At 49.9% G+C, this 23,551-nt stretch overlaps 2 protein-coding genes across 4 annotated transcripts in view; one reads left to right on the top strand and one right to left on the bottom strand.

Moving 5' to 3' along the window:
* The window catches only part of CACNA2D4 (calcium voltage-gated channel auxiliary subunit alpha2delta 4), a 65,196-nt gene extending 62,339 nt beyond the window's left edge, over positions 1 to 2,857 (top strand). The window contains exons 36-38 of the mRNA XM_070453256.1: positions 790 to 902; positions 1,386 to 1,468; positions 2,062 to 2,857. Coding sequence (XP_070309357.1) covers positions 790 to 902; positions 1,386 to 1,468; positions 2,062 to 2,166 — 301 coding nt within the window. The 3' untranslated portion in view covers positions 2,167 to 2,857. The remainder of the gene's footprint in view (positions 1 to 789; positions 903 to 1,385; positions 1,469 to 2,061) is intronic.
* Positions 2,858 to 6,418: 3,561 nt separating this feature from the next.
* ADIPOR2 (adiponectin receptor 2) overlaps positions 6,419 to 23,551 on the bottom strand; it is a 39,818-nt gene continuing 22,685 nt past the window's right edge. For all 3 annotated transcript variants that reach the window (XM_020900942.2, XM_020900950.2, XM_070453255.1), the window contains exons 3-8: positions 17,962 to 18,087; positions 13,920 to 14,091; positions 11,967 to 12,153; positions 11,608 to 11,795; positions 10,007 to 10,200; positions 6,419 to 8,961 (exon numbers count right to left, since the gene is read on the bottom strand). In XM_020900942.2, the coding sequence (XP_020756601.1) occupies positions 8,833 to 8,961; positions 10,007 to 10,200; positions 11,608 to 11,795; positions 11,967 to 12,153; positions 13,920 to 14,091; positions 17,962 to 18,087 (996 nt within the window). In that variant the 3' untranslated portion in view covers positions 6,419 to 8,832. The remainder of the gene's footprint in view (positions 8,962 to 10,006; positions 10,201 to 11,607; positions 11,796 to 11,966; positions 12,154 to 13,919; positions 14,092 to 17,961; positions 18,088 to 23,551) is intronic.

Raw genomic sequence — 23,551 nt, 5'->3', positions numbered from 1 at the left:
CTGGCATAGTGTCCGTGTTGGCAGACAGGAGAGATGGCCCTGAGGCCATGGCAGACTCGGGGAAGGAGGGCCAGCTCTTGCTTAGACGTCTGTCCACGCAGAGGACCGGGAGGCTGGAGGATGTTCCAGGAGTGGCTGGGGCACCTGGCACCATGGGTGCGTCACTCTACCCAGAAGGCGTCAGCTTTCCCATCTGCAAAACAGGGATAATACCAACTTCATATGGTGTGAAGAAAGTTGAATATGTACATGTGAGTCTGTTGTGCACGTGTGTATGGGCACGTGGGTGTGCTGCGTGTGTGTGCATGTGCACGTATGAAATCCTCTACCCCGTAGGAAATGCCTACGGGCAGTGTCTGTGGCCAACACACCGGCTGAGCCAGTGACAGCAACCTGCTTGCACCCACCCGGCTCCCAATCGGGCAGCGTGCGGGCCTGGGGCGCCACCTTGTGGCCAAGCCTGAGCACTGTATCACCGATGGGGGCCGGCCCCTCCACACCGGCCTGTTTACTTGACACGGTCTTGACTTAGGCCTGTGTTCCCAGAAGATGTCAAGAACAACTCCTATCCCCCTAGATGTCTGGGCTTCCTTCCCTCCAATCTGCTAGGAAAGGAGCGTGGCAGCTGCAAAGGCTTGTGGGAGATGTAAACCAGGTTGCCTCCCACCTCCCAGCCCAGGGGGCTGACCTGGGCCCCCAAGCCTTCGTGCTGTCTCCAGAAGAGCCTCCCTGAAGCCCAGTGTCCAGCTGCTCAGAGCCTCCACGGGCCAACCGCTCTCGTGTCCGCAGGTCGTTTGTGATGCAGCAGGTCCCCAGCAGCAACCTCCTGCTCCTGGTGACCGACCGCACCTGTGACTGCAGCATCTTCCCGCCAGTGCTGCGGGAGGCAGAGGAAGTCAAATATATCCTCTGGGGCTCCAGTCTGGGGGTGGGGGGTGGGGTGGAGGGGCGGACGGGGGAGCGGGGAGGCGGGTCATCACTGAGGGGCTCAGATCTAGAGAGGTGGGGCCAGCCACCCTCACCACCAACACCCTGCCCTTCCCACGGCTCTGAGGGCTGACCTCTGACCCCGGAAGGCAGTGAGGCAGCCAGTTCCACCAGAGGTTCCAGAACTGAGTCCCCAGAGATTCCTGGGTGGCTCTGACAGTAAAGAACCCACCTGCAATGCGGAGACCTGAGTGCGATCCCTGGGTCGGGAAGATCCCCTGGAGAAGGGAAAGGCAACCCACTCCAGTACTCTTGCCTGGAGAATCCTATGGACAGAGGAGCCTGGCGGGCTACAGTCCATGGGGTTGCAGAGTCGGACACGACTGAGCGACTGTCACGCACAGGCTCCAGCGGCAGCTCCGCCTCAGCTGTGTTCACCTTAACAGTGACCTCTGCACATAACGCCTCCGTCAAGTGCAACAGGATGCGTTCCCAGAAGCTCCGCCGGCGCCCGGACACCTGCCACGCCTTCCATCCAGAGGTGGGGGCCTGGGGGGGGGCGGTTTTCATCCCCAAACCTTTGGCCTGTGCCCTTCAGACATGAGAGCGCTGGACACAGTGTGCAGCTGTGAGAGCACCTCCTGGAACCGCCACCGGGTGCATTCACGCAGGGAGGGACCCGGCAGTGTTTTTATGATGAGAGCTGGTCTCCCAGGGGCCAGGCCCTTGGTAAACACAGCTTCTCCACATCACCCCCACTGCACTTGGATCCACAGGGTCCAGGCGGGCAGGAGGAAATGGTTAGACACATAACACCGTGGTGACCAGCCCTGAACACCATAGTTGGGCTCTTTGAGTCATCCTTGCTGGACACGCTGCCTCCACAGCCAGGATGCTCCCAGAGTGCCAGGCTTCTCTGCAGTCACTCTAAGAGGATGACTCCACAGTCCTTCCATCTGCCTTCCCCTAGAATTCGGGGGGTTGTCTAAGAAAGGGGACTCCCTCCACTTGCTGGTACTCCCCTCTCCCTCAGCCCTCGGTCCCTCTTAGTCCCAGAACCTCCCACCCGATTCCCAGTCTCCCGGTCGCCTCTGCCTGGACGGGTGCCTCACCGGGAGCGCTCTGGGTCCGCAGGAGAACGCCCAGGACTGCGGAGGTGCCTCAGACACTTCGGCCTCGTTACCCCTGCTCCTGCTGCCTCTGTGGGCCTGGGTGCTGCCATCCCAGCTGCTGCGGTGACCGCGCCCCGTTGGGCCTGCTTTGACACTGGGAAGAGTCAGCAGTCCACCGTGCCGTCTGGCACTCTACAGCTGGGTTCTCTTGCCCAAGACCATGCTCATCACAGTCGTGGGCCTCCTGAGATTGCTGGAGGAGTCAGAAACCCGTCCTGAAGACCTTCTAGGGTGCTGGGTACCCTCCAGCCCGCATCTCAGTGGGCAGTTTCCCCCTACCTCCTCTTGGGGAGTCCAACATGAGCTCAATCTGGACCAAGACCAGAGAGCTTTAGTTCCATCTATTCCCCCAGAAATCCAGACCCAGCCAGAGACAGGGGCAGCTCTTTCTAATGAGCCTGGCTGGTCTTCAGTAGAATCCAAGGACTTAAATGTCCTGAGAAGGAGGAGAGGAATGAGGCTGAGGGCAGAGAGGGGAAGAGGGCAGGAACGCTCCCCACTGGAGATGTAGCTGCCCCAGGGTGAGGTGTACAGCGAGGCAGCTCAGTCTCACAGTTGAAGCTCAAAAAAAGGTTTGTGTGTGTGTGCATGTGTGTGTGTGTGTGTGTGCGTGTGTGTGTGTGTGTGTGAGAGAGAGAGAGAGAGAGAGAAGGCAGGTCCTTTACATGAACATGGCTGCGTGTGATGCCCACAAACTATTGCTATTAAAAAATTTCTATAAATGTCTTTGCAAAGCCCTGACTTACCATGTGCCTCTTTCTAAGAAAAGGCTAGTAGGTTAGCGATACAGCTGCTGCACTGAAGGATGTAAGTGCAGGGCAGGGGGCAGGACCAGTTGCAGCCAGAGGGGTCCTAGCAGAAGACTGGTCTTCAGAGAGGCATAGTCAGGGGGGTCCTGAAGGTTCCAGACCCCCTGGAGGCCCAAGGACCCAGGGTGGTCTTTTTTTGGCTGCTGATCTACAAGAGAGACCACCTGACTCTGACCTTGGAGCTGGAGCTTTGGGGAGCATTCCCATTTGCAAACCGGAGTCCAGTAGGGGAGACGGATGCGTCTGGGCACGTCCCTCCACCCAGGGATCTCGGGGCCGCGGCTTCCTCCCATGCAGACCTGGTTCCCCAGGACCGCAGTCCCCACTGTGGGAGTGACGCTGAAGGCAGAACCGTGCAGAAACCCTGGGGTGGCCTCCGATCTCTACGTTCAGCCGGCCTCCCTGGAAGAGGTCAATGTGATGTGTGAGGCATGCACGTGGTGTCCGTATCCTGAACCTGAATCCACATGGCCTACAGTCGGCACCCACAGCATGTCACCTGCTGTCCTCTGAAGCACCTGCTTTCCTGGTGGAGGGGAGAAAGGACATTGGAATAACAGGCAAGGTCACAGGTGCCTGCCAGGTACAGGTGGGTGAGGAGGCAGCAGGGGGCCTGTCTACCACCCCCTCAGCTCGACTCCCCACCTTCATGTCACAGAGCCCTCAAGGTGACAGCCCCTCCCTCACCAGGCCCTTCGGGGGCATCGGTGTGTGTCCAGACCCTGACCTCTAACCTCTCTCCAGGACGGCATCCTGTCCCCGCACCCCCCCCCCCCCCGCCCACTCCTGCCACAACTGGGAAGAGTCTTTTCAGGCAATTTATCAATGCTGTTGGCCACACAATTTAAAAACCACACTTAAGAAGTACTGGGGCAGCTCCCATCCTCAGCCCTGTCTCTGTGTGGCCAGGAGGGGGCTATGGGACCAGGACTCCCATCAGAATCAACGGAAGCAAAAGCCACTGATAAAATAAAACTGCCCTTCACCTGGGAGAAGAGAACATAAGCCCTGCCTTCGGAGGTCAGAGCTGTTCTTGCCCTTTTTTATTTTGGTGGTTCTAACCCTCCGCCACCCCCACCACCACCACCACGGCCCAGAGGCCAGCAGGTGGCAGCCTAGCTCACGCTAAAGAGCCATCACCTTGGTTTCAGACCAACAAGTGAAGTTGCTCACTCATGTCCGACTCTTTGCGACCCCATGGACTGTAGCCTACCAGGCTCCTCAGCCCACGGCATTTGCCAGGCAGGAATACCAGAGTGGGCTGCCATTTCCTTCTCCGGGGGATCTTTCCGACCCTGGGATTGAACCCAGGTCTCCCACATTGCAGGCAGACGTTTTACCATCTGAGCCACCAGGGAAGCTCAGACCAACAAAGTTAAAACCAAAGTCACTGAATAGATGAGAAGATTCTGGGGGAGAGAGTCCTGAAGTCCCTTTTCCTAAAGAACCTGTGGATGCCCGAGGGTGCCAGGGCTGCCAGCTCTGTCCTCAGGGGTGCCAGCTCCTAAGCCACCTCTGAGCGTGTTTTAATGCAAGCGCTGCTGAGGCGAAAAGGCCTGAGCACCGCTCCACAACGTCAAGGGGGAGTTCGTTCCAGAGGGCAAGGGAGCGGACATCTCCAAGTCAAAGACACAAACTTGGGGAAGAATGAGGGCAAGATCTTGGCCCAGACGGCAGCCCATCCCTGCGGCTCAAGTGAGGGATGCTGACTTGGGGCGAGGTAGGGCGGGGACGAGTTCACAGAGGAGGAAACAGCTGTCTTGGCAGGCCCGGGTGCTGTCCCCAGGCCAGGGTGGCAGGGGTGGCGGTGACAGGCCATTCTTCCAGCCCGGCTAGACTACCACCATCACCACCGAAGGCAGAGTCACACTAGACCAGTTTGCCACAAGTCATGGGGCTGGAGGCAGGAAAACCCGTCCAGCAGGACACAGGGCATGGGGTCAACGCTTGAGCCCCGACCGAGCAGAACACTCGGAGATCAGGGGTTATTCCTGGGAACAACGGTGCCTGCAGGCGTCTCCAGGCCCCAGAGCCCTAGCAACTGTCAGGCCAGGATTCACATGAGTCCTTATCCACTTCCTTTCCCGCACCACAGGTATCACCATGAAAGCGGTGCCTACAGACAGCTCAGCAAAGGACTTGGGAAAGCCAAGGGCTATCTGTAGGCCTCAAGGACGGTCATCCGGAGCAGGACGGGAGGGGCTTCCTTGGCAGTTAAGACCTGGCCTTCCAATGCAGATTCAATCCCTGGCTGGGGACTAAGATGCCACATGCCTTGCATCCAAAAAAATCAAAACATAAAAGAGAAGCAATGCTGTAACAAACTCAATAGACTTTTTAAATGGCCCACATGAAAAAAAAAAAAAACAGGACACAACTCAGTGTCCCACCCTCCAGGTTCCCTATGCAAAAAACCTATTCCTACACTTAAAATGAGAATTCATCCAAGTGCTGGAAATTCCCCTGAAAAAAACTAAATATACCCAAGGCAAAAAGGGCTGGGACCTCCTCTCTTCTCTTAAATTACATAGAAAGGTTAACCCCCAAAATCTTTCAGTCAAAAGGCATGAGGCTTTTATTTTTGGCCGTGCCATGCAGCAAGGGGATCTCAGTTCCCCAACCAGGGATGAAACCTGCAAACTCTGCAGTGGAAGCCCAAAGTCCTAACCACGACCACCAGGGAAGTCCCTACATAGAGACCATTCAATCTGAATTTTCGTCTTAGTGTAGACTGTGTCACAAGTCAGTTTTACCTCTTCTGATCTCACCCACAAAACAAGAGTGAAACAACAGATCTGTTCATTGGGTGCTGGTTACAATTACGTGACACGTCAAGTGCTTTAACACACCCCCTTGCATGATGCGTTCTTCAGGTATTATTTTTGTACCTCTAATGATAAATTAGTAACTGCCCCTTGGAGCTGGCTCTCCCCTCTGTTCTGTGCCTGGGACTCCAGTTATGATGAAAGTGTAAGGAAGGCTGGGAAGGCTTGGGTTGGGCATGAGCACTGGTTTTTATACTGCACCCTCTTTATTAACTCATCATCATCCTGCCTGCCATCATTAACACGTTAGGAACATTAAATGGAAATGTGAAATATACAAATTACAAGATTATCTAATTAAAACTGCCAGAGAACATTTTCAATTTTCACAGACTCTCACCACTACACTGAAAATGACAGTATACAACATGATTTTCAAAAAATTGGTAGCCCAATGACTAATGAACCCCTAAGTGTCCTGAGATATTTTGTTCAGTATAGAAAATACCTTTGTGGCCAAAGAATCCTGAATGTTAATAATTTCACAAGAGTTTAACTTGTTGAACAGTCAGTCCATGGAGAGCTTTTTCAGAATGGTCTCCAGCACTCAGAGTGGGATGTTTCCAGAAATTTAAGCTTCAGTATCTAAATGAAGGCTTCAAGCTAAGAAGTACCAAAAGCTATGGAGAGGGAAGCTGAGGCAGTTTTTTCTTTAAAAAAAAAAAAAGGCACAAAAAAACCCACATTCATATTCCACTTGGTTTTTTTTATTAGAAGTTTGAGAATACAGCAAGGAGGGACATCCCATGGTGAATGGGGCCATCGCACAAATGCCCTTCTGGAATCCCAGCCCTCTACGATCCCCAAAAATGTGCTTTGTGGCTTTGACAATTTATAAACGGGAAGGGGGAAATACTGAGAAGGCCACTCTTCAATGGGTGAGAGGATGAAGCTGCAGAGGTCCGAAATGGCCAAGGGCCCGAAGAGAAAATGAACATCTGCTGCACGGGGCAAGCGAGCCTCTGACTGCTGAGAGTAAGGCATCCAGGCGCCGACCTGTGGGGTTCCCAGCAGGCGGAGGCGTGCTTGAGGCGGCCGGGGCTTCGAGGACACACGGAGGTGGGTGCCTGCCCGCTTCCCAGGGAGGGGCCGTCACGGGGTGGGGGATGTCTGGTTGGTGATCACGTCACTTTCTAAGGGGTTGTGCTATGTTGAGCCAGGTGCAGCTCCTCTTTGGGGAGTGTGGAGGGGGGCGGCTGGGCCCCGGACTGCTGGCGGTGTCACAGGGGCCACACACAACACACCGCTTCCCCAGGCAGGTGACCGGACGCAAGGCTGGCTTCTGGGGTACATCCTGAAGCCCAGGGAGACTCTCCTGGGGGGGGGGGGGGGGGGCGGGGGGGGATGACGGACTGTGGGCCGTGTGCCCGGAGGGGTAATACTGTTCTGCCACCGTCCACATGGCACCAGTGCACCTGGCACCGGAGGCAGTGCCCTCACTCAGGACCAGAACATTCCCGAGCTCTACAAAGGATGCTTGCTTCCCGGTTCCCAGGTTTTGCTGGAGACACGGGGAAAAGGAGACACCTAACCAAGAAAAAAACCCACACTGAATAAATGGGAGACCTTCCCATGTTCCCAACACTGGTGGGAGGTGGCCAGCCCGGCTTGGGACCTTGTTCACGTTTGACACCTGCCATCCTGGGTGCGATTCAACCACCTGAAGCCTTTGCTGAGAGTAAAAAATGGACTCAGGGCTACACGGGCAGGTGCAGGCCTCCTAGGAGCCAGACCCTCTACACTGGACTCTGACACCCCCACAGGACACCTCTGGGGCTCAAGCAGCCTTATTTGAGCAGCTCCTCAAAGATACAGCTTCAAGGAGCCAACCAGACTTCCTGGCAGTAATGTATCACTTCCTTCTAAACCTTCCTACCACACCACCCCTAGAAAACTGGGTTCTGGGGGTGCCGGTCACCCCAGCACTGGTGGGTAACGGGCTCTGGCCTCAGAGGTGTGCTGCTGGCTTCCCTGTTCCTGGAGACCTGACCGGGGTGGCAGGAGTGAAGGGGGGTTGGGTTGGTGTTCATGTGCCCAGCCCCCAGGCGCCAGGACAGCACCACAGGGAGACTCCCACCACAGCTGGCGGGCCCTGGGCCCCTGTGCGGCTAGCCTCAGGCCAGGAGCTGTGGTGCCAGGGAAGGTGGTCTCTACTCCTGGGGGCGGGGAAGGTGAGGGGGAGGTAAGGCAGTGATTCTCCCGGAGGGACTCATAGAGAGTGGTCCAGAGCTCCACTGCAAACAACCCATCCCCACCCCTGCAACCAGCTGAGTCTCCACCGCATTGAAAAGGATGCAGGAAGCCCTGTGGGTGCTCCCCCAATCCCCGCCAGCCTCGGTGACGTTTCTGGGTAGGTGGCAGAAACAAGTCACTCAAACTCTGACACAGTCACTACTGCCTCGATCTCACACACCCCACTTCCCCCAACAAACACGCCGCCCCCGCCTCGGGCTCTCCAGGGTCGTTGGGCAGGACGCTGCCGCCCCGGGGCCTGAGGTGTCCCCGAAGGCAGAAGGCACCCGGGGCGCCGGGCATCATACATTCTGGGGCTGTTGCCTGATCCTCCGGCGGTCACGTGTGCAAAATTGGAACAGCGTGTGGCTCTCGTGTGTTTCGTTCTATACAAAAGCCTCCCTCCCTCCCCTAGCCCTGTGGTTTAAACATTTATATAAATTTTTATTTAAACAGTAAGTTAGAAATCTTATTTACATTAATTTCTTTGTTCTCCCAAAAGGGCATCTAAAATCACACTGCCACCCCTCTGAGGACATAATAAATGTTCGCCAACACTGGTCGGTGTCACCATTTCTAAGAGAGGAGGGAGGAGGAGGTGCCTCCAGCTGACGGCCCCACCAGCTACAAGCACGGAGGCCAGCGTGCCCGGGGCTCGAGTGCCCTCCGTCGGCCAGACCCAAGAACGAGGCAGGGCTGGGCCATCTCGCCTCTTCTCCACCTGTGAGGTGTGATTTATTTTTGTTTTCTCTTCCCAGTTGCGGACCACGTGGAGCCCTGGGGCATCACGAAGCCCCGCGCTGTGGGGCTGCTCTGGCGCTGGCGTCACAGCCAGTGGGGGTCACCGTCCCCGGCCTCTGGCCGCTGTCACAGTGCGTCCTCTTCGCTGCAGCCTCCGCCGACCATGAAACGGAACTCCTGGAGGTTCGAGACCCCATGGAAATGGACGAACGCGCCAGCCACCACGAAGATGTGAAACAGCTGATGAGAGTGAAACTGGAGGCAGAAGCGGGGAGGGCGAGACATCACTAAGTCGGCAGAAGACCCTTAAGACTATCTGTGCAGAGCCGGGGCGGGGTGGGTGCAGTGGCTCAAATTCGAGGCATCCCTGATCTCAGAGAACCCAGCAGGTGTATCACATTCTGCTGAGGTGAAGGCCAGCTGTCCCCACAGAAATAGAGCTGCGGCCCCAAGCTCGGGACGCAGTGCGCCCCTGACGCCGGGGGACTGCCTTTATTGTGCACGTATTCCTCTTCTGTGGCCATCTCAGGATACCACCTTAATTTGAGGGCCAGGGTGCTCGCTGCTGTGAGACTCTGAAGGGGGCCGCTGACCTGACAGAAGGCAGAGCTCAGGCAATAATGAGGGTGACGGGGGGCAGCTGTGAATACAGGTGAAGCTTCGCATGCTCCCACCACTCACCTCCTGCAGTGCAGTCTTGATTCCTAACAGGCCACGGACCGGTACCAGTGTGTGGACCAGTACCAGGCTGTCCACTGGTGCCCTGCATTTTCTCCCCCCGCCCCCCACCCTTTCCTCCCCTTGGTTTACCTTTAACCACCATCTGGTTATCCCACCTCCCTTCCAACCACACACACAGATCAGTCTCTTGTTGCTAATCGCTGAATGCTGGTACTGAAAAGGAGCCAGGTAAAACCCTAGTCTGTCCCCCTCCTCCCACACACGAGGAGACCAGATGGAGGCAGCCTGAAAACCTGCCGCCCAGCACGGGGCCAGGGGGACAATGACTCCACACCTGAAGGGCAGGGCGCTGAGTAAGGAGCACCCAAGCTCCCGGGCCGGTCCCGAGAAGGCCCTGACAGCGGCTACGGCTCATCATGGGGTGGCGGGTCTCATGGCGGGGCCGTCCGTGCAGGGCGCGCCCTCAGCCCCACACTCACCACGCTGACACAGCTCAGAGGGAAGCTGGGGCGAGGGTACTTCCTCAATCATTTCACTTCCCTGGGTGCCAGTAACTAACTCACAGATGGACAGATAAGACAGTGAACCCTGCCCACCCCCAGCCACCGACCACACTTACCCAGATGTCACACTTGCCGGGGAAGAAGCGCTCAGGGATGCGGGCGGCGTACAGGGCCGCCCCCGTGATGTATAGGCCGGCCATGAGCAACAGCCAGCCAATCTGCCCGATGGTGGCGGCCTTTAGGAAGCCCTCCGAGATGACGTAGTGCAAGGCAGGGATGATCCCACTCAGGCCGAGGCCCAGAAACACTCCTGGGAATCACAAGGACACAATGGAGACAAGGAGAAAAGAGGAGGAACAACTTGGCACAATACCAGTGACTCTGTAAACTGAGTATCTCAAAAGCAAGATGCAACATTAGCTTCTGGTTTGAAAGGAAAAAGAAGGTTCTTCAAACTCTGGGATTCTGCCATGCGATTCAGCACGGCTACATTCTAAAAAGAGATCTATTTACAAAGGCAAAGAGCCTCCTGCTGAAAAAGCCTTAGCTCCACAAATCAGCAGTCTTCAAGGGGCTTGGAGTGATGTGTTGATGAATGCCTCAGGAACCAACAATTTGAGTAGCTGGCTTACAACACCCTATATGCGCTTCTTTATAAGACGCAGATTACAGTACAGAGCAGTTCTGCATAGTTTATCCTCCCTTGAGACAACGGAGACCGCCAGGTGAGAGTGAGGTGGGGCAGGCGATCAGAGAGGGAGGGGTCTCAGGGCACCAGTCAGACACCCAAGTCCACCAGCATGGCCCCCTCACAGCCAGACTGTCTTTGAACCCTTGACAGCAGTGATCTGCAAAGTTCTGGACATGCCCTAGGTTTTAAGACTAAGCTGAGTCTGGATCACCACTTTTTTTTTTTTAAATGAACTGATATAAAATGCATCAGACTGTGTCAAGTTGAAGGTTAAGCACCATTCTGTCCAAGTTTTGTACTTTATGTTACTCATGTACTGTTGACACGCGTCTAGGGCTGTAAAAGGAAAGGTCACAACCAGCAACAGCCTAAAGGTGAAGGGCTCTACAGCCGCCGTGAGGTGTGCGCCTCGACCAAGCACCACGGACAGGAGCTGCAGATTACCTGTGGCTTGGGCTTCAACACAAACTGGTCTAAGCAAAAAGACTGGAAGGAAGAGCACTCCTTTTAGCACTTCCTGCTCACTCTCAGCAGGCACTGGGTGTGGTACTAGTGGCAAACACTGAGGCTCCCACGGGGTCAGGTCCCAGTGCAGGCCCACACACCAGAAGGAAGGGGCTTTTGGTTGGTTTCCAACCAAACAGGCATGATCCTGAACATAAAACCCTCTTCATCCTGTACCAGAGAAAGTGTGTGCTATCTCTATAACACCATCAGTTTGGGAGTAAAGACTCTTTTTTTACACATTTTAAAATGAAAATACATAGAAAGGAACCATCATTTCACAAAAGTTATGGTGCCACAGCTGGAAGGACCACACGTAAACTGTACTACCAGATGCATCAGCTCAGCACCCGCCCCCACTGATGCTGTGAGACGAGCAGGGACACCCCAACATTACAAGCCCCTCAAGAACAGGAACTGTGGCTTCTCCATCTCTGCATCACAAGTACCTAGCCTGACACGTGGCCAGCAGCGGCCCTCTCGTGCAGACTGGCAGCACGGAACCCGGTCTGGGCTTCTTACCTGCTCTCACGCCCCGGTACTGGGGGGTGGCGAACATGTCCCACTGGGAGACGATGATGGCTGCGATGCCCAGAACACAGATAACAATCAAGTAGACGAAGCAAGGTTGCGGGTTACAGTAGAAGGAGTAATAAAGCCAAGGAACAAAACTTCCCATAATCAGAAGAGCAATACCAGAGTAATCCAGTCTAGGATAGGAAAAAAAATCCATTTACTGCTGAACATCACTGCCCCCTACAGGTTCCAGTCAAGAGTGCCTGGCAGGCAGTATCAAGGGTTCTGCCAACTCTGCTGGATGCTCTCCCTGAGCCCACGGGCTTGGGATCACTGATCCAAACAGGGACTCTGCAGATACTTACTTAGAGAAGATCCGGGAGACCCCTTCTGAGTGGCAGTAGACTGTGTGGAACAGCCACGAGAAAGAAAGGCAGAGAATGGCCCCCAGGAAGAATAATCCAAAGACCACCTTCTCCTGCAGGGGGGCCACAAAGGAGATGTTGGGGCGAAACATATAAAAGATCCCCAGGCACAAGAAGAACACACAACCTAGAGAAGAGGATGGAAGAAAGCCAGGGTTACTACCTTCTGAAGAGAGTGTTATGTATCGATTAACTTTTCAGTCCTGACATCTGAATCAAAATTCTTCCAAACAGCTAAACCTTATCCAAAACGCTGGTCTGCTCCAGACACTGTTGGTATCACACAACCCTCAGCTTCACAAGCTCGGTATAACAGGGAAACTTGTGATTAATCCAAAAAGAAAACAGACAAGGCCTGCTAACTAAGCCCATCGCTACCACTAGATCCCCAAGAAATCCCATTTATAATGTTTTTGGCACATGTGCCGCAGTCAGCTTTCAAAGGCCCACTTGGCAGTTTCTTTTGCAATGAACGCTGACCCCTCCAAACTCTGCTAGGAAGTACAGCTCGTCTCCACCAACTGCTCTACGGAAACACCTGCGGCTCTGGTCCTCACCAGCTGGCCCACAGTCAGGAGTTAGGGACAGTGAAATGCCATTTGGGCAATTTCAAACCAGTTTTTAAACTGTTCTTCACAGTAAGATACCACATTCTTATTGCTTGGGCAAAGGCTACTTAACACAAGACAAACACAGAAATTAAGAAGTTAAAACATTTGCTAAGTGATTCTGCGTGATCATTTAGGAAAGTCAGAAGTCAGCAACAAACTCGATCTGATTCTCTACTCTGATCTACTCTCTGATTCTGGAAAACTTGGAGGCACAGAGGAAATCAAACGTGTGGTAAGATATGTACATCAAACAGGGAAAGGCCAGACTACTCAATACATTCACCAGGTTGTGCGATCATCACTATTTCATCACAGAACATTTTCACTGCCCCAAAAAGAAGTCCCACACCTGCTCAGCCATCTCCCATCACCACCCCCCTAGCCCCCCTCCAACAACCCTAACAAGCACTGACCTACTGGACTTTCTAGCTCTATGGATTTCCCCATTTGGGGTACTTCGTGTATATGGATCGTACAGTACCCGGCCTTTGTGTCCGGCTCCTTTCACTTCACACAAGGTTTTCATGGCTAGCCCGTGCTGTAGCTCATTCTCAGCAGTCCAGCCCTTTTAAGGCTGTGTAATACTCCACTGTATCCATATACTACACTTTATTTATAGGTCAGGTGATAGATACTTGGGTGTTCCCACTTTCCCCTTATGATGAATAAAGCTGCTAAAAACATTCATGTACACACCTTTGTGGGAATATGTCTTCAATACTCTTGGGTATATACCTAGAATTGCTGGTAACTCCGTTTAATTTTCTGAGGAACTGTTAAACCGTTTTCCAAACAGATGACGCCATTTTCCGTTTCACCAGCAATGACCAGAGTTCTAATCTTTACACATCCAGGCAAAGACTTGTCACTTTCTATTTTCTTGATAACAGCCACTCTTGTGAGTGTGAAGTGGTATCTCACTGCACTTCCTCAAATGACTCACAATGTCATTAAGCACCTTTCTCATGTGTTCACTGGCCATTTGTAATGACTTTTAAAAATCAACTTACTTCTGTGAAATAACTACTTTCCTCTTCATGCTCGTTAAAATATTACAGCCAATTCTGCATGGTGCCTTTTCCTTGGCCTGGTTTAAGGACATGTCTGAATCTAGTGTAAACTGGGACAACCAGAGACAACCACAGAGGAACTGCATCACTAGAAATCCAGCAAACAAAAACAGCAAATTCAAAACACACTTTTTAAGTTCTGTCCTTACCCTTAAATACAGCGGTGGGGGGAGGAACAGAATGATCACATTAACCATTACTACTCAACATACCCAGCAGATGTGTCCAGATGTTGCCTGTCTCGGTGTGTATTCTGAAAATGCTCTTAAAACAGGCCCGGAAAGAAGGCATTGGGGGCCGGTGTCCATGCAGGAGGAAGTCGTTATCCTTGAGCCACTCAGGCAGCACGTCGTGAGGGATCACTCGCCATCGACCTTCCCAGACCTGGAAGAGTATCAGCAAATACCTCTGCGGGTTTAACTGTTGATTCAGCAACACTGACAGCTATCTCTTACTGCACTGCCTTACAATGAGATAAAGTAAACTATCTTTAGAAAGACAAATGCATTCAAAGGCATAATGTCCTATATTCTGAAAAAACTGAGGAAAAAACACATTTCTTTTATTGGGGTAGGGGAGCTTTTCTAAGGAAAAGGAAAGAGCAAATGAAGTCACAGAAAACACCCAGGCGACTTCCCTGGTGGCCTAATGGTTAGGATTCTGTGCTTTCACTGCTGAGGGCCTGGGTTCAGTCCCGAGTCGAGGAACTGACATGGGCAAGCCACGAGACATGGCCAAGAAGAAAAAAAAGTGCTTTCCAGCTCTGTTTCGGTCTGGCCAAGGCAAGATGAGGGGCTGAAGTCCCGCCCGTACAGGTGCCCCTCCTTCATCCTTCACTACAGACTTCGTGTTAATTGCTCAGTAGTGTCTGATTCTTTGCAACCCAATGGACTGTACCCCACCAGGCTGCTCTGTCCATGGAATTCTCCAGGCACAAACACTGGAGTGGGTTGCCATTCCCTTCTCCATGAAGTCACTCAGTCATGTCTGATTCTTTGTGACCCCATGGACTATACAGTCCATGGAATTCTCCAGGCCAGAATACTGTAGTGGGTAGCCTTTCCCCTCTCCAGGGAATCTTCCTGACCCAGGGATCCAACCCAGGTCTCCCGCATTGCAGACAGACTCTTTACAAGCTGAGCCACCAGGGGAGCCCAAGAATACTGGAGTGAGTAGCCTATCCCTTCTTCAGCAAATCTTCGCAACCCAGGAATCGAACTGGGGTCTCCTGCATTGCAGGTGGATTCTTTTAACAACTGAACTACCAGGGAAGCCCCTAATATATACCAGGAAAAATCCCTGTTGAATTAGGTAAGACCATTTTTATACTTAATATTTCTGTTAGTGGGGAAAAACATAGACTCACACTTAGGTGCCTTTTGTTAAAATTGCCTCCCTCTCTGGTTTCTCGTCTAATCACAACAAATATAATGAAGCTGAAAGAAGGAGCAAAGGGGTCAGAAAACCTTGGCTCTCTGCCATTACCCAGTTGAAGGAGCTTTCATTAACTACAAAAATCCTCAAGCCTCAGTTTCCTTGTTTATAAAATGACAAAAAGAGTGTGGGAACTGACAAGGATCCACAGAAATGACCCGTGGCACCCCCACCCCAAAGGTGGTGTGCAATCCTGCTGTCCCCACAGGCGGACCACCCGAGAGCTTGTGCCTGGGGAGCCGGCAAAGGAGCACAGCCTCCCGCCCTTCCTCTTCCTCGATGTCATTCCCCAGTCAGGCTCTAAAGGAAAGGGATGGGGGGTGGGGGAGCCCCTCCTAAAAAACACGTCAGCCTCAGTACTCCGCTCTTTTCATGTCTCTCAGCCCAGTGAGCTCACACTGTAAGATCACTTCCACCTAAACTATCCTGCCCCTGCTGAGCCAAACAGATGCCAAGGAGGTAGGAGAACGTCCACCAAGGGCTCCCCGTCGGGCCCCACCTGCTGGCCACCGTACCCACCCCAGCCCTCCCCTCCCTGCACTCCACTGGGGTGGGACGAGAAACCAAAGAACAGCAGGGACCCCCTCGCAATGGCACTGAAGCTCCGTCTCCACCCTCCTCCCGACACCGGGCCTGTGCTCACCCGCCTTCTCCCTGCCAGTTCCTAACGTGCAACAAAATAAGCTCATCTGTCACCAGATGCTGCTACTCAGCTTCACTTGGGGAGAACTTTATTTTCTAAGATGGAAACCAAACTTTGCCTCCCTCCAGGCAGTTCACAGCCTGCAAACAGCTCTGCTGTGATAAGAAGAGCTACTATGTTATCACACGAGCAGTTACTAGCTCTTACCAGTGACACCGGTACACAGTGTCAGAGCAACTTTTCCTGAAGTTTCTAAACACACACTCTGGCTTCTGAAGACTGGGGCCCAGGTGCTGTGCCTCCATCATTACACTGCACCCACCACTCAACTTGCAGGGCAGCCAAATGCTGACCCAAACAGGTATTCTCCCCCCTCAACTCCAGGCAGGAAGAACAAGGTCATAGCTTAGTCAAAGACACCTTTGTTTATAAGCTTGAAAAGGGCAATGCCTAAATCAAACATCTTAGCAATGGCTCACTAACTCAGTATTAGACCATATGATACACAAAACATATTAAAAAAAAAGAAAATGACCCACAGAAGACCTCTATGTCCACATGGGCCAGACTACCCCACGTTGCTGGTAGACTAGCAACGACTGAAGGCTTGAATAAAAGAGATGCCAAATACAAACACTCTCTAAAGCCTAGATGACTTTATTTACCCCCCCTATTCCTGTGGGAAAGCCTTCTCCACAAGGCAAAGCACACAGGCAAGAGGGCAGGACACCGCATTCTCAACTGTCTGTTTACATGCTTCCAAGAAACAGAACCCGGTGTCACCAAATACAGGCAGGCAGGCAAGGACAGTCAGGAGCTCGGCCGCGGTGGGTGGGGTGACTCAGGAAGCCTGCCCCTTCCGCACAGACACACTTCTAGGGGATAACAGGGGCTCATAATAATTTTATGACCCACTCCTTTTCCTTCAGTAAATCATAGTCTATAGCAAACAAGTGTCCTATTTATTCACCACCTGTTAGCTCTTAAAACTGCAAAGTTTTATTTGCCTTACTCTCTAGGTTCAGAAGGGAGAACAAAAAGTCAAGTTACCTACAGCACCCCACTGATTCATAAATATAAAAATCCCTAGTGGCTGACACTGAATACTTAACTCTGAGATTTAAGGGAAAAACTTGCTTTTGAAAACCAAAACGTATCTTTTGTATCCCTTTGCTCTAACTCTACTGAGAGTGATTACTAGAATGGGTTTAATGTTTCGACTGGCTTTTTCTTCACCAGTTTTCAAACACTGATTAAAATTTTCTGGGCTCTAAAAGTAGATCCATAAGTGTTTAGACTTTGCCACCCTCTCCCCGAAATCCCTCTGGTCTTGAAAGAGATGTCTATATTCAGATTATAATGTTTTCTTCTCAGCTCTGGTCCAAAGTACCGGACTCTAAATCAACTGGCCCCAATTATTTCTAGCATCATTGTAAATGTAGAAAAACCTAAATTTAGTTTTTAGGATCTAAGACTATATACATAAAAAGTCTTGGTTTCACAAAACTCATGAAAAATCAGTGTCAGAAAAATTTTTCTCTAAATGATCAAGAGTTCTTCAAAAACATTTAATAATAAATTTACACACACAGGTTGAACTGTGTTGACCTGATGTCACACCTGCCAGGATCAGATGGATCAAGTGGCTAAACCCATACATACCAGTGTCCCTGATCATGTTTTCGAAACAAGCAACCCCAATTCCAGATGCCATTTTAGGGGAACGGAGGCCCATGGGGATGCTAATGACTCAGAAAACACAGCAGCCACACTGGCAACACTGGATGCGTGTGAAGACTAGGGAAGTCCCACCTGAGGAGGAGTCCATCACCTGCTGGACCCGGAGAGGAGCAGCATGCTGCAGAGCAGACTCGGGGTCTCAGGCATCGAGCACCCCCAGTTCTGTCTCCTTCTGTCTGTCTAACTGGTCAACAAGACGTCTACTCTGTGAGCCGGTTTCCCAGCCAGATGATCTAGTTTTCCCAAACCTTTATCAGGGCTGCTGCAGGCACACAAGGACTGATGTACTGAACGGGCTCATGTCCTGACGCTGCTCCCACCCACTGGGAAACACACTCGCCCCAGAGGGACAGCACCCCTGCTCTCCTAACTCGCAGACTTCTGTTTGGGAAGGACTAAACATATGGCATGGAAATTACCAGGAACAGCCACCTTACCTTACAAACAAACTCTTCCATCCTCTCCATGGCATGGTGGGCTTGCAGAAGGGGGGACATGCCCATGAACCCCTCGTCTTCCTGAGATGCTCCATCATCATCATCGCATTCACGCTCCTCCACGCTCTGAAAGGCAATCATGGAGACAGTCGGGGACAGAAATCAGGAGCCAGAGGAAACAAACAACACTTTTGCCTTGAAAAAAATACAGTGAAAACTCTTAAGGTTAAAACAAGGCCTCAGACAAGTTAACAATATAGGAAGTAAGGTCTGTTTATTATAGAGTTACTATGAGTACTAAAAATAAGAGGTGCCTGATTCTTCTCTGCAGACAATTGAACTATGGCAGCAGCATTCCTGTTTGTTTAAGTAGCAAGGTTCAGAAGTGGCCTTGGATGCTTTGTTTTTTGTTGTAAGAATTATACTCATAGACCACAAAATACTATTACATATACAAAGCTGAGAGATTACTGATGGGAAAATATCCAAGAATCCCACCCGGAACGTGTAAAATAAATACAATGCAGTAAGTGCTCTAGGGGAAAAGACGAAAAGGAGGAAAAAACACTGCAAAACTATTTACTAAATCTTTAAAACACACCAAGCACAAAAGGCAGGCCAGTTAATTTAATCCTGACAACCACCTTACTGTGATAGCATTCTTGTCTAAACCTATAATGCACATTGGGCAGGGACTTCCCTGGTGGTAGTCCTGATTCGCATCCTTCCCTGATGGATGAGAATCCATCTGCCAGTGCAGGGGACCTGGGTTCGATCCCTGGTCTGAGAGGGAAGGCCACCACACGCTCTGGGGCAGCTAAGCCCACGCACCTCAACTACAGCCTGCACTCTAGAGCCCAGAACTGCAACGCTGGAGCCCACATGCCACAAGTACTGAGCCTGTGCGTCTGAAGCCAGCAAGGCACAACTACTGAGCCTGTCTGCTGCAACTACTGAAGCCGTGCACCTAGCACCTGTGCGCCACAGCAGGAGAAGCCACCACAGTGAGAAGCCTGAACACCACAGCTAGAGAAAGCTCACAAGCAGCAACAAAGACCCAGCACAACCAAAACTATTAGTAAACTAATCCCGTGCACCACAACTTTTGAGCCCTCTTATAACAGAGTACTCACAAACACGGCCTCAAAAAACAAATGTCTAAAACACAACATCGTGAATAGCTATTTATTGTGGTCAAGCATTGCAGAGTTGCTAATCAGAGATCTTCACAGAGTGGGTGGTGGTAAATGTAGTTTCCCTGGCTAAACAGAGGATAACACAGTAGGAATTAAGTGGCCAGAACAAGGACAAAAATGCTTTCTCCACGACACACAGGCAAGTTTATAGCTCTGTCACATGATGAAGGTCTGGAAAGTCTGCACTGGGAACGATATACATTATATACAAGCCTCTGTCTTCCAATGTGAACTCTAAAGAATGACCCTGTCAGGAGTGGAAATTACTTTCAATTCCCCTTCCAGTAGCCACTAAACCACAGACCCGAAGACCTGTTTCAACAATGAACTTCATCTAAGACGATCACACACGGGGGCTAAACGCATGCTGAGTTCTGCTCCTATCGTCACACCTCTAACTGTCACCAACACGAATTATGAAGAAAAACAGGGCAGTGTGAGTGGTGAACGATGAAAACCCAAGCTGCCTAAAGTAAAGGCAGAAACCGCAATGCTCTAAGGCTTCCTGTGAATAAATCACTATATCTACACTAAAAGAGACGTCAGTGCTCTGAAGTGAGTACAAAGACGCTTTCAAATCTTTCTTTCCTGCTCCCATCATCTGTGAGAAAAGTTAAAGTGGGTTATCTCTCAAAACACAACAATATCCAACTGATGACCCATACAAAGTACAAGCTAAAATGTTAATTCTCCTGGGTGTACTTTACCTTTGGAAAGAGAACCAGAGTGATAAAGACCAAATTCCTTAAAGATCAGTCTAACAAAATGACAATAACCCATCAGTCTACTGGGGGTTGGTCTGCTTCAACCCAGCTCAGCTCAATTCAGTTTAATAAATATTTATTAAAAGGATGTTTTCTATAAAGTGAGTAAAATACAGTCTCTGCCTTCCATGGGTGTACAATCTAATAAGAGACCAAATTAGCCACAAAGATAACTGTAACAAAAATAAGGTACAGTCAGTTTAGAAACAGAATGTGGAGCTCAGGAAAGGCTGCATGAGCAATTAGAATTTTGGAAAGATAAAAGAACTGTCGAGAGGGGAAAGCAAAAGCACTATTTTGAAGAAAACAGACTAGCTCAGTTCAGCTGAAACTTAGGGGAAGAGCTGGACATAAATCACATATTTACATACTAGAAGTCAGTAGACAAGTGCCACCGGCTACAGTCACTGTTGTTCAGTTGCTCAGTCATGTCCAACTCTTTGCAACCCTATGGACTGCAGCATGCTAGGCTTCCCTGTCCTTCATCTCAAGAAGTTTGCTCAAACTCATGCCCATTGAATCAGTGATGCCATCCAACCATCTCATCCTCTATCGCTCCCTTCTCCTCCTGCCCTCAACCTTTCCCAGCATCAGGGTCTTTTTCAATGAATTGGCTCTTGCGATCAGGAGCCAAAGTATTGGAGCTTCAGCTTCAGCATCAGTCCTTGCAATGAATATTCAGGGTTGACTTCCTAATTTAGGACTGACTGGTTTGATCTCCATGTTGTCCAAGGGATTCTCTAGAGTCTTCTCCAGCACCACAGTTCAAAAGCATCAATTCTGTGGTGCTCAGCCTTCTTTATGGTCCAGCTCTCACATCCGTACATGACTACTGGAAAAACCATAGCTTTGACTATATACACCTTTGTCCACAAAATGATGTCTCTGCTTTTTAATACACTGCCTAGGTTTATCACAGCTTTTCTTCCAAGGAGCAAGCATCTTTTAATTTCATGGCTACAGTCACCATCAGCAGTGACTTTGGAGCCCAAGAAAATAAAATTTGTCATTGTTTCCACTTTTTCCTCTTCTATTTGCCATGAAGCAATGGGACTGGATGCCAGGATTTTAGTTTTTTTGAATGTTGAATTTTTCACTCTCCTCTTTCACCCTCATCAAGAGTCTCTTTAGTTTCTCTTTACTTTCTGCCATTAGAGTGGTATCATCTACATATCTGAGGTTGTTGATATTTCTCCCAGCAATCTTGAGTCCAGCTTGTGATTCATCTAGCCTGGTATTTCACATGTCGTCACTTTGCATATAAGTTAAATAAGCAGGGTGACAATATACAGCCTTGACGTACTCCTTTCCCAATTTTGAATCATTCCATTGTTCCATGTCCAGTTCTAACTGCTGCTTCTTGACCTGCATACAGGTTTCTCAAGAGACAGGTAAGGTGGTCTGGTATTTCCATCTCTTTAAGAATTTTCCACAGTGTGTTATGATTCACACAATCAAAGGCTTTCATATAGCCAGTGAAGCAGATGTTTTTCTGGAATTCCCTTGCTTTCTCTATGATCCAACGGATGTTGACAATTTGATTTCTGGTTCCTCAACCTTTTCTAAAGCCAAACTTGTACATCTGGAAGCTCTTGGTTCACGTACGGCTGAAGCTAGCTTGAAGGAATTTGAGCATAACCTTGCAAGCACGTGAAATGAGTGCAAGTGTATGGTAATTTGAACATTCTTTGGCATTACTGTTCTTTGGGAGTGGAATAAAAACTGACCTTTTCTGGTCCTGTGGCCACTGCTAAGTTTTTCAAATTTGCTGACATTTAACTGCAGCACTTTAAAGGCATAGTCTTTTAAGATTTTGAATAGCTCAGCTAGAATTCTATCACCTCCACTAGCTTTGCTTGTAGTAATGCTTCCTAAGGCCCATTGGACTTCACACTCCAGTATGGCTGGTCCTAGGCCAGTGACCGCATCATCATGGTTATCCAAGTCATTAGGACTTTTTTGCACAATATTCTTGCCACTTGTTCTTAATCGTAATGCTGTCCACGATGAGAATATAAAGGTCAAGGAAACGGAAGGGTATCCAGGGCCAGAACACCAAACCTGGGTCAAAGTGTGTGTGCCCCTCCAGAAGTCTGAGAACTGAGGCCTGCTGTATCCACATAATTACAAGGACTATAAGCTAAGGCCCCCATACACTATGACTTCATGTGTTCAGAAAATACCTGCCCAGGAAGATTAAGGACACAAACCACTAGGTAACTTTATTATGAGCTTCAGAACTTCTCAAAAATTCACTAACATTAGACTGCTCAACTAGCTCCTTAGTACAGTTTCTGAACTGGGCAAATCTGCTCCCTTATCAAGTATCTGCTCACTAGACTTGCTCCAACTACCAAAACTATCATAAACTCTGTGCAATGTCAATATGATCTCGGTACTGAAAGATCTGCCATAAATCACAACAGTAAGGCCCCAAACCACACACACAGCTATCCGCAACCTCTCCTTTCTAAACAAGACCCTTAGGGTGCTGCTCACTCTTACTGCAGTAAGAAACTTCGCTTCATCTCATCAACAAGTTATTGTGTGCTTGCCTGCTTGCCTTTTTTGATTAACCATCTTTTTAACTAAAGTACAGTGAACTTACAATGCTCTGTTAGTTTCATGTGTACCGCAAAGTGATTCAGTTATACATCAGCGGGCTATCTTGATAGTCTTTTTGGAAAGTTGACAGCTTGAATCCAGCCTTAAATTTAAAAATCTGCAGTGTGTAGTAAGGGCACTAGCAAGCTGATGTATCTAGCCCATACACACACAGGGGTCAGTGGAAACTAAGGTGTCCACAAAAACAGGAGCTGAAAGAGTAAGTGCTGATGACTGAGTCTCTGGTATCATCCAACACAGTAAGTACATAGCTAGTCTACGTGAACATTCATTTTGGTCTGCCTAGAAATATACATACTCTTAACCTTAAAGACTAGTTCTCTCTATCAGTTTGACGGAAAAGATCTTTAAAATCATCTGATTTTTTAAAAAATCATCTAATTTTTTTTTTTTAATTCTCACAAAGCAACTGTTTTCTAATCTTTATTGAGTTTCCTAAGTAGACCTCAAGAAAAGAAAACGAAGTGACTGGCAGACAGGAGTCTAAGTACAAATCAGCTTTCTTATGATAAACTAACAAACTGTGGCATTCTTATGAGTTTGGTTAAAGCAAATCAGTCCAATAAATTCTAGGCTGAATGAATGAACAGTTGGCTCCAGCCCCCACTTATGAGGAAGAATCTGGAGCAGAGGAAAAGTAGGACAACCATAAAGGCTGCTCTCTTTATTTAACTTTATACCTTAAAAACTCAGAGATATGAAATAAAGCCATAAAACTAAAGATCAGGGTAACCTGGTTTGAAATGTCTCTTTTGTGTTATCTATAGATGCTTATGAAACATAAACTATAAACTTCAGCAAATACAGCTGAAAGAGCCAAGGCTTGAGAGTGAGACCTAGAAGTAAATAGTCTATGCCCTTCAACCAATACATAACACTACACATTTCAGAAAGAATTTTGGCTGGTAAAATACTGGGACAAGGGTTAAAGATCTGGACTTTAGGCTCCACTGTCTAGGCTTACTTGTTAACAAACTGACGCCCTGTACCCTCTGTCCTTCATTC

The sequence above is a fragment of the Odocoileus virginianus genome, chromosome 23 (genome assembly GCF_023699985.2).
Source record: "Odocoileus virginianus isolate 20LAN1187 ecotype Illinois chromosome 23, Ovbor_1.2, whole genome shotgun sequence".
Lineage (NCBI taxonomy): Eukaryota > Metazoa > Chordata > Mammalia > Artiodactyla > Cervidae > Odocoileus > Odocoileus virginianus.
Note: the sequence above shows the minus strand (reverse complement) of the source record. Positions and strands in the feature narration are given on the sequence as shown.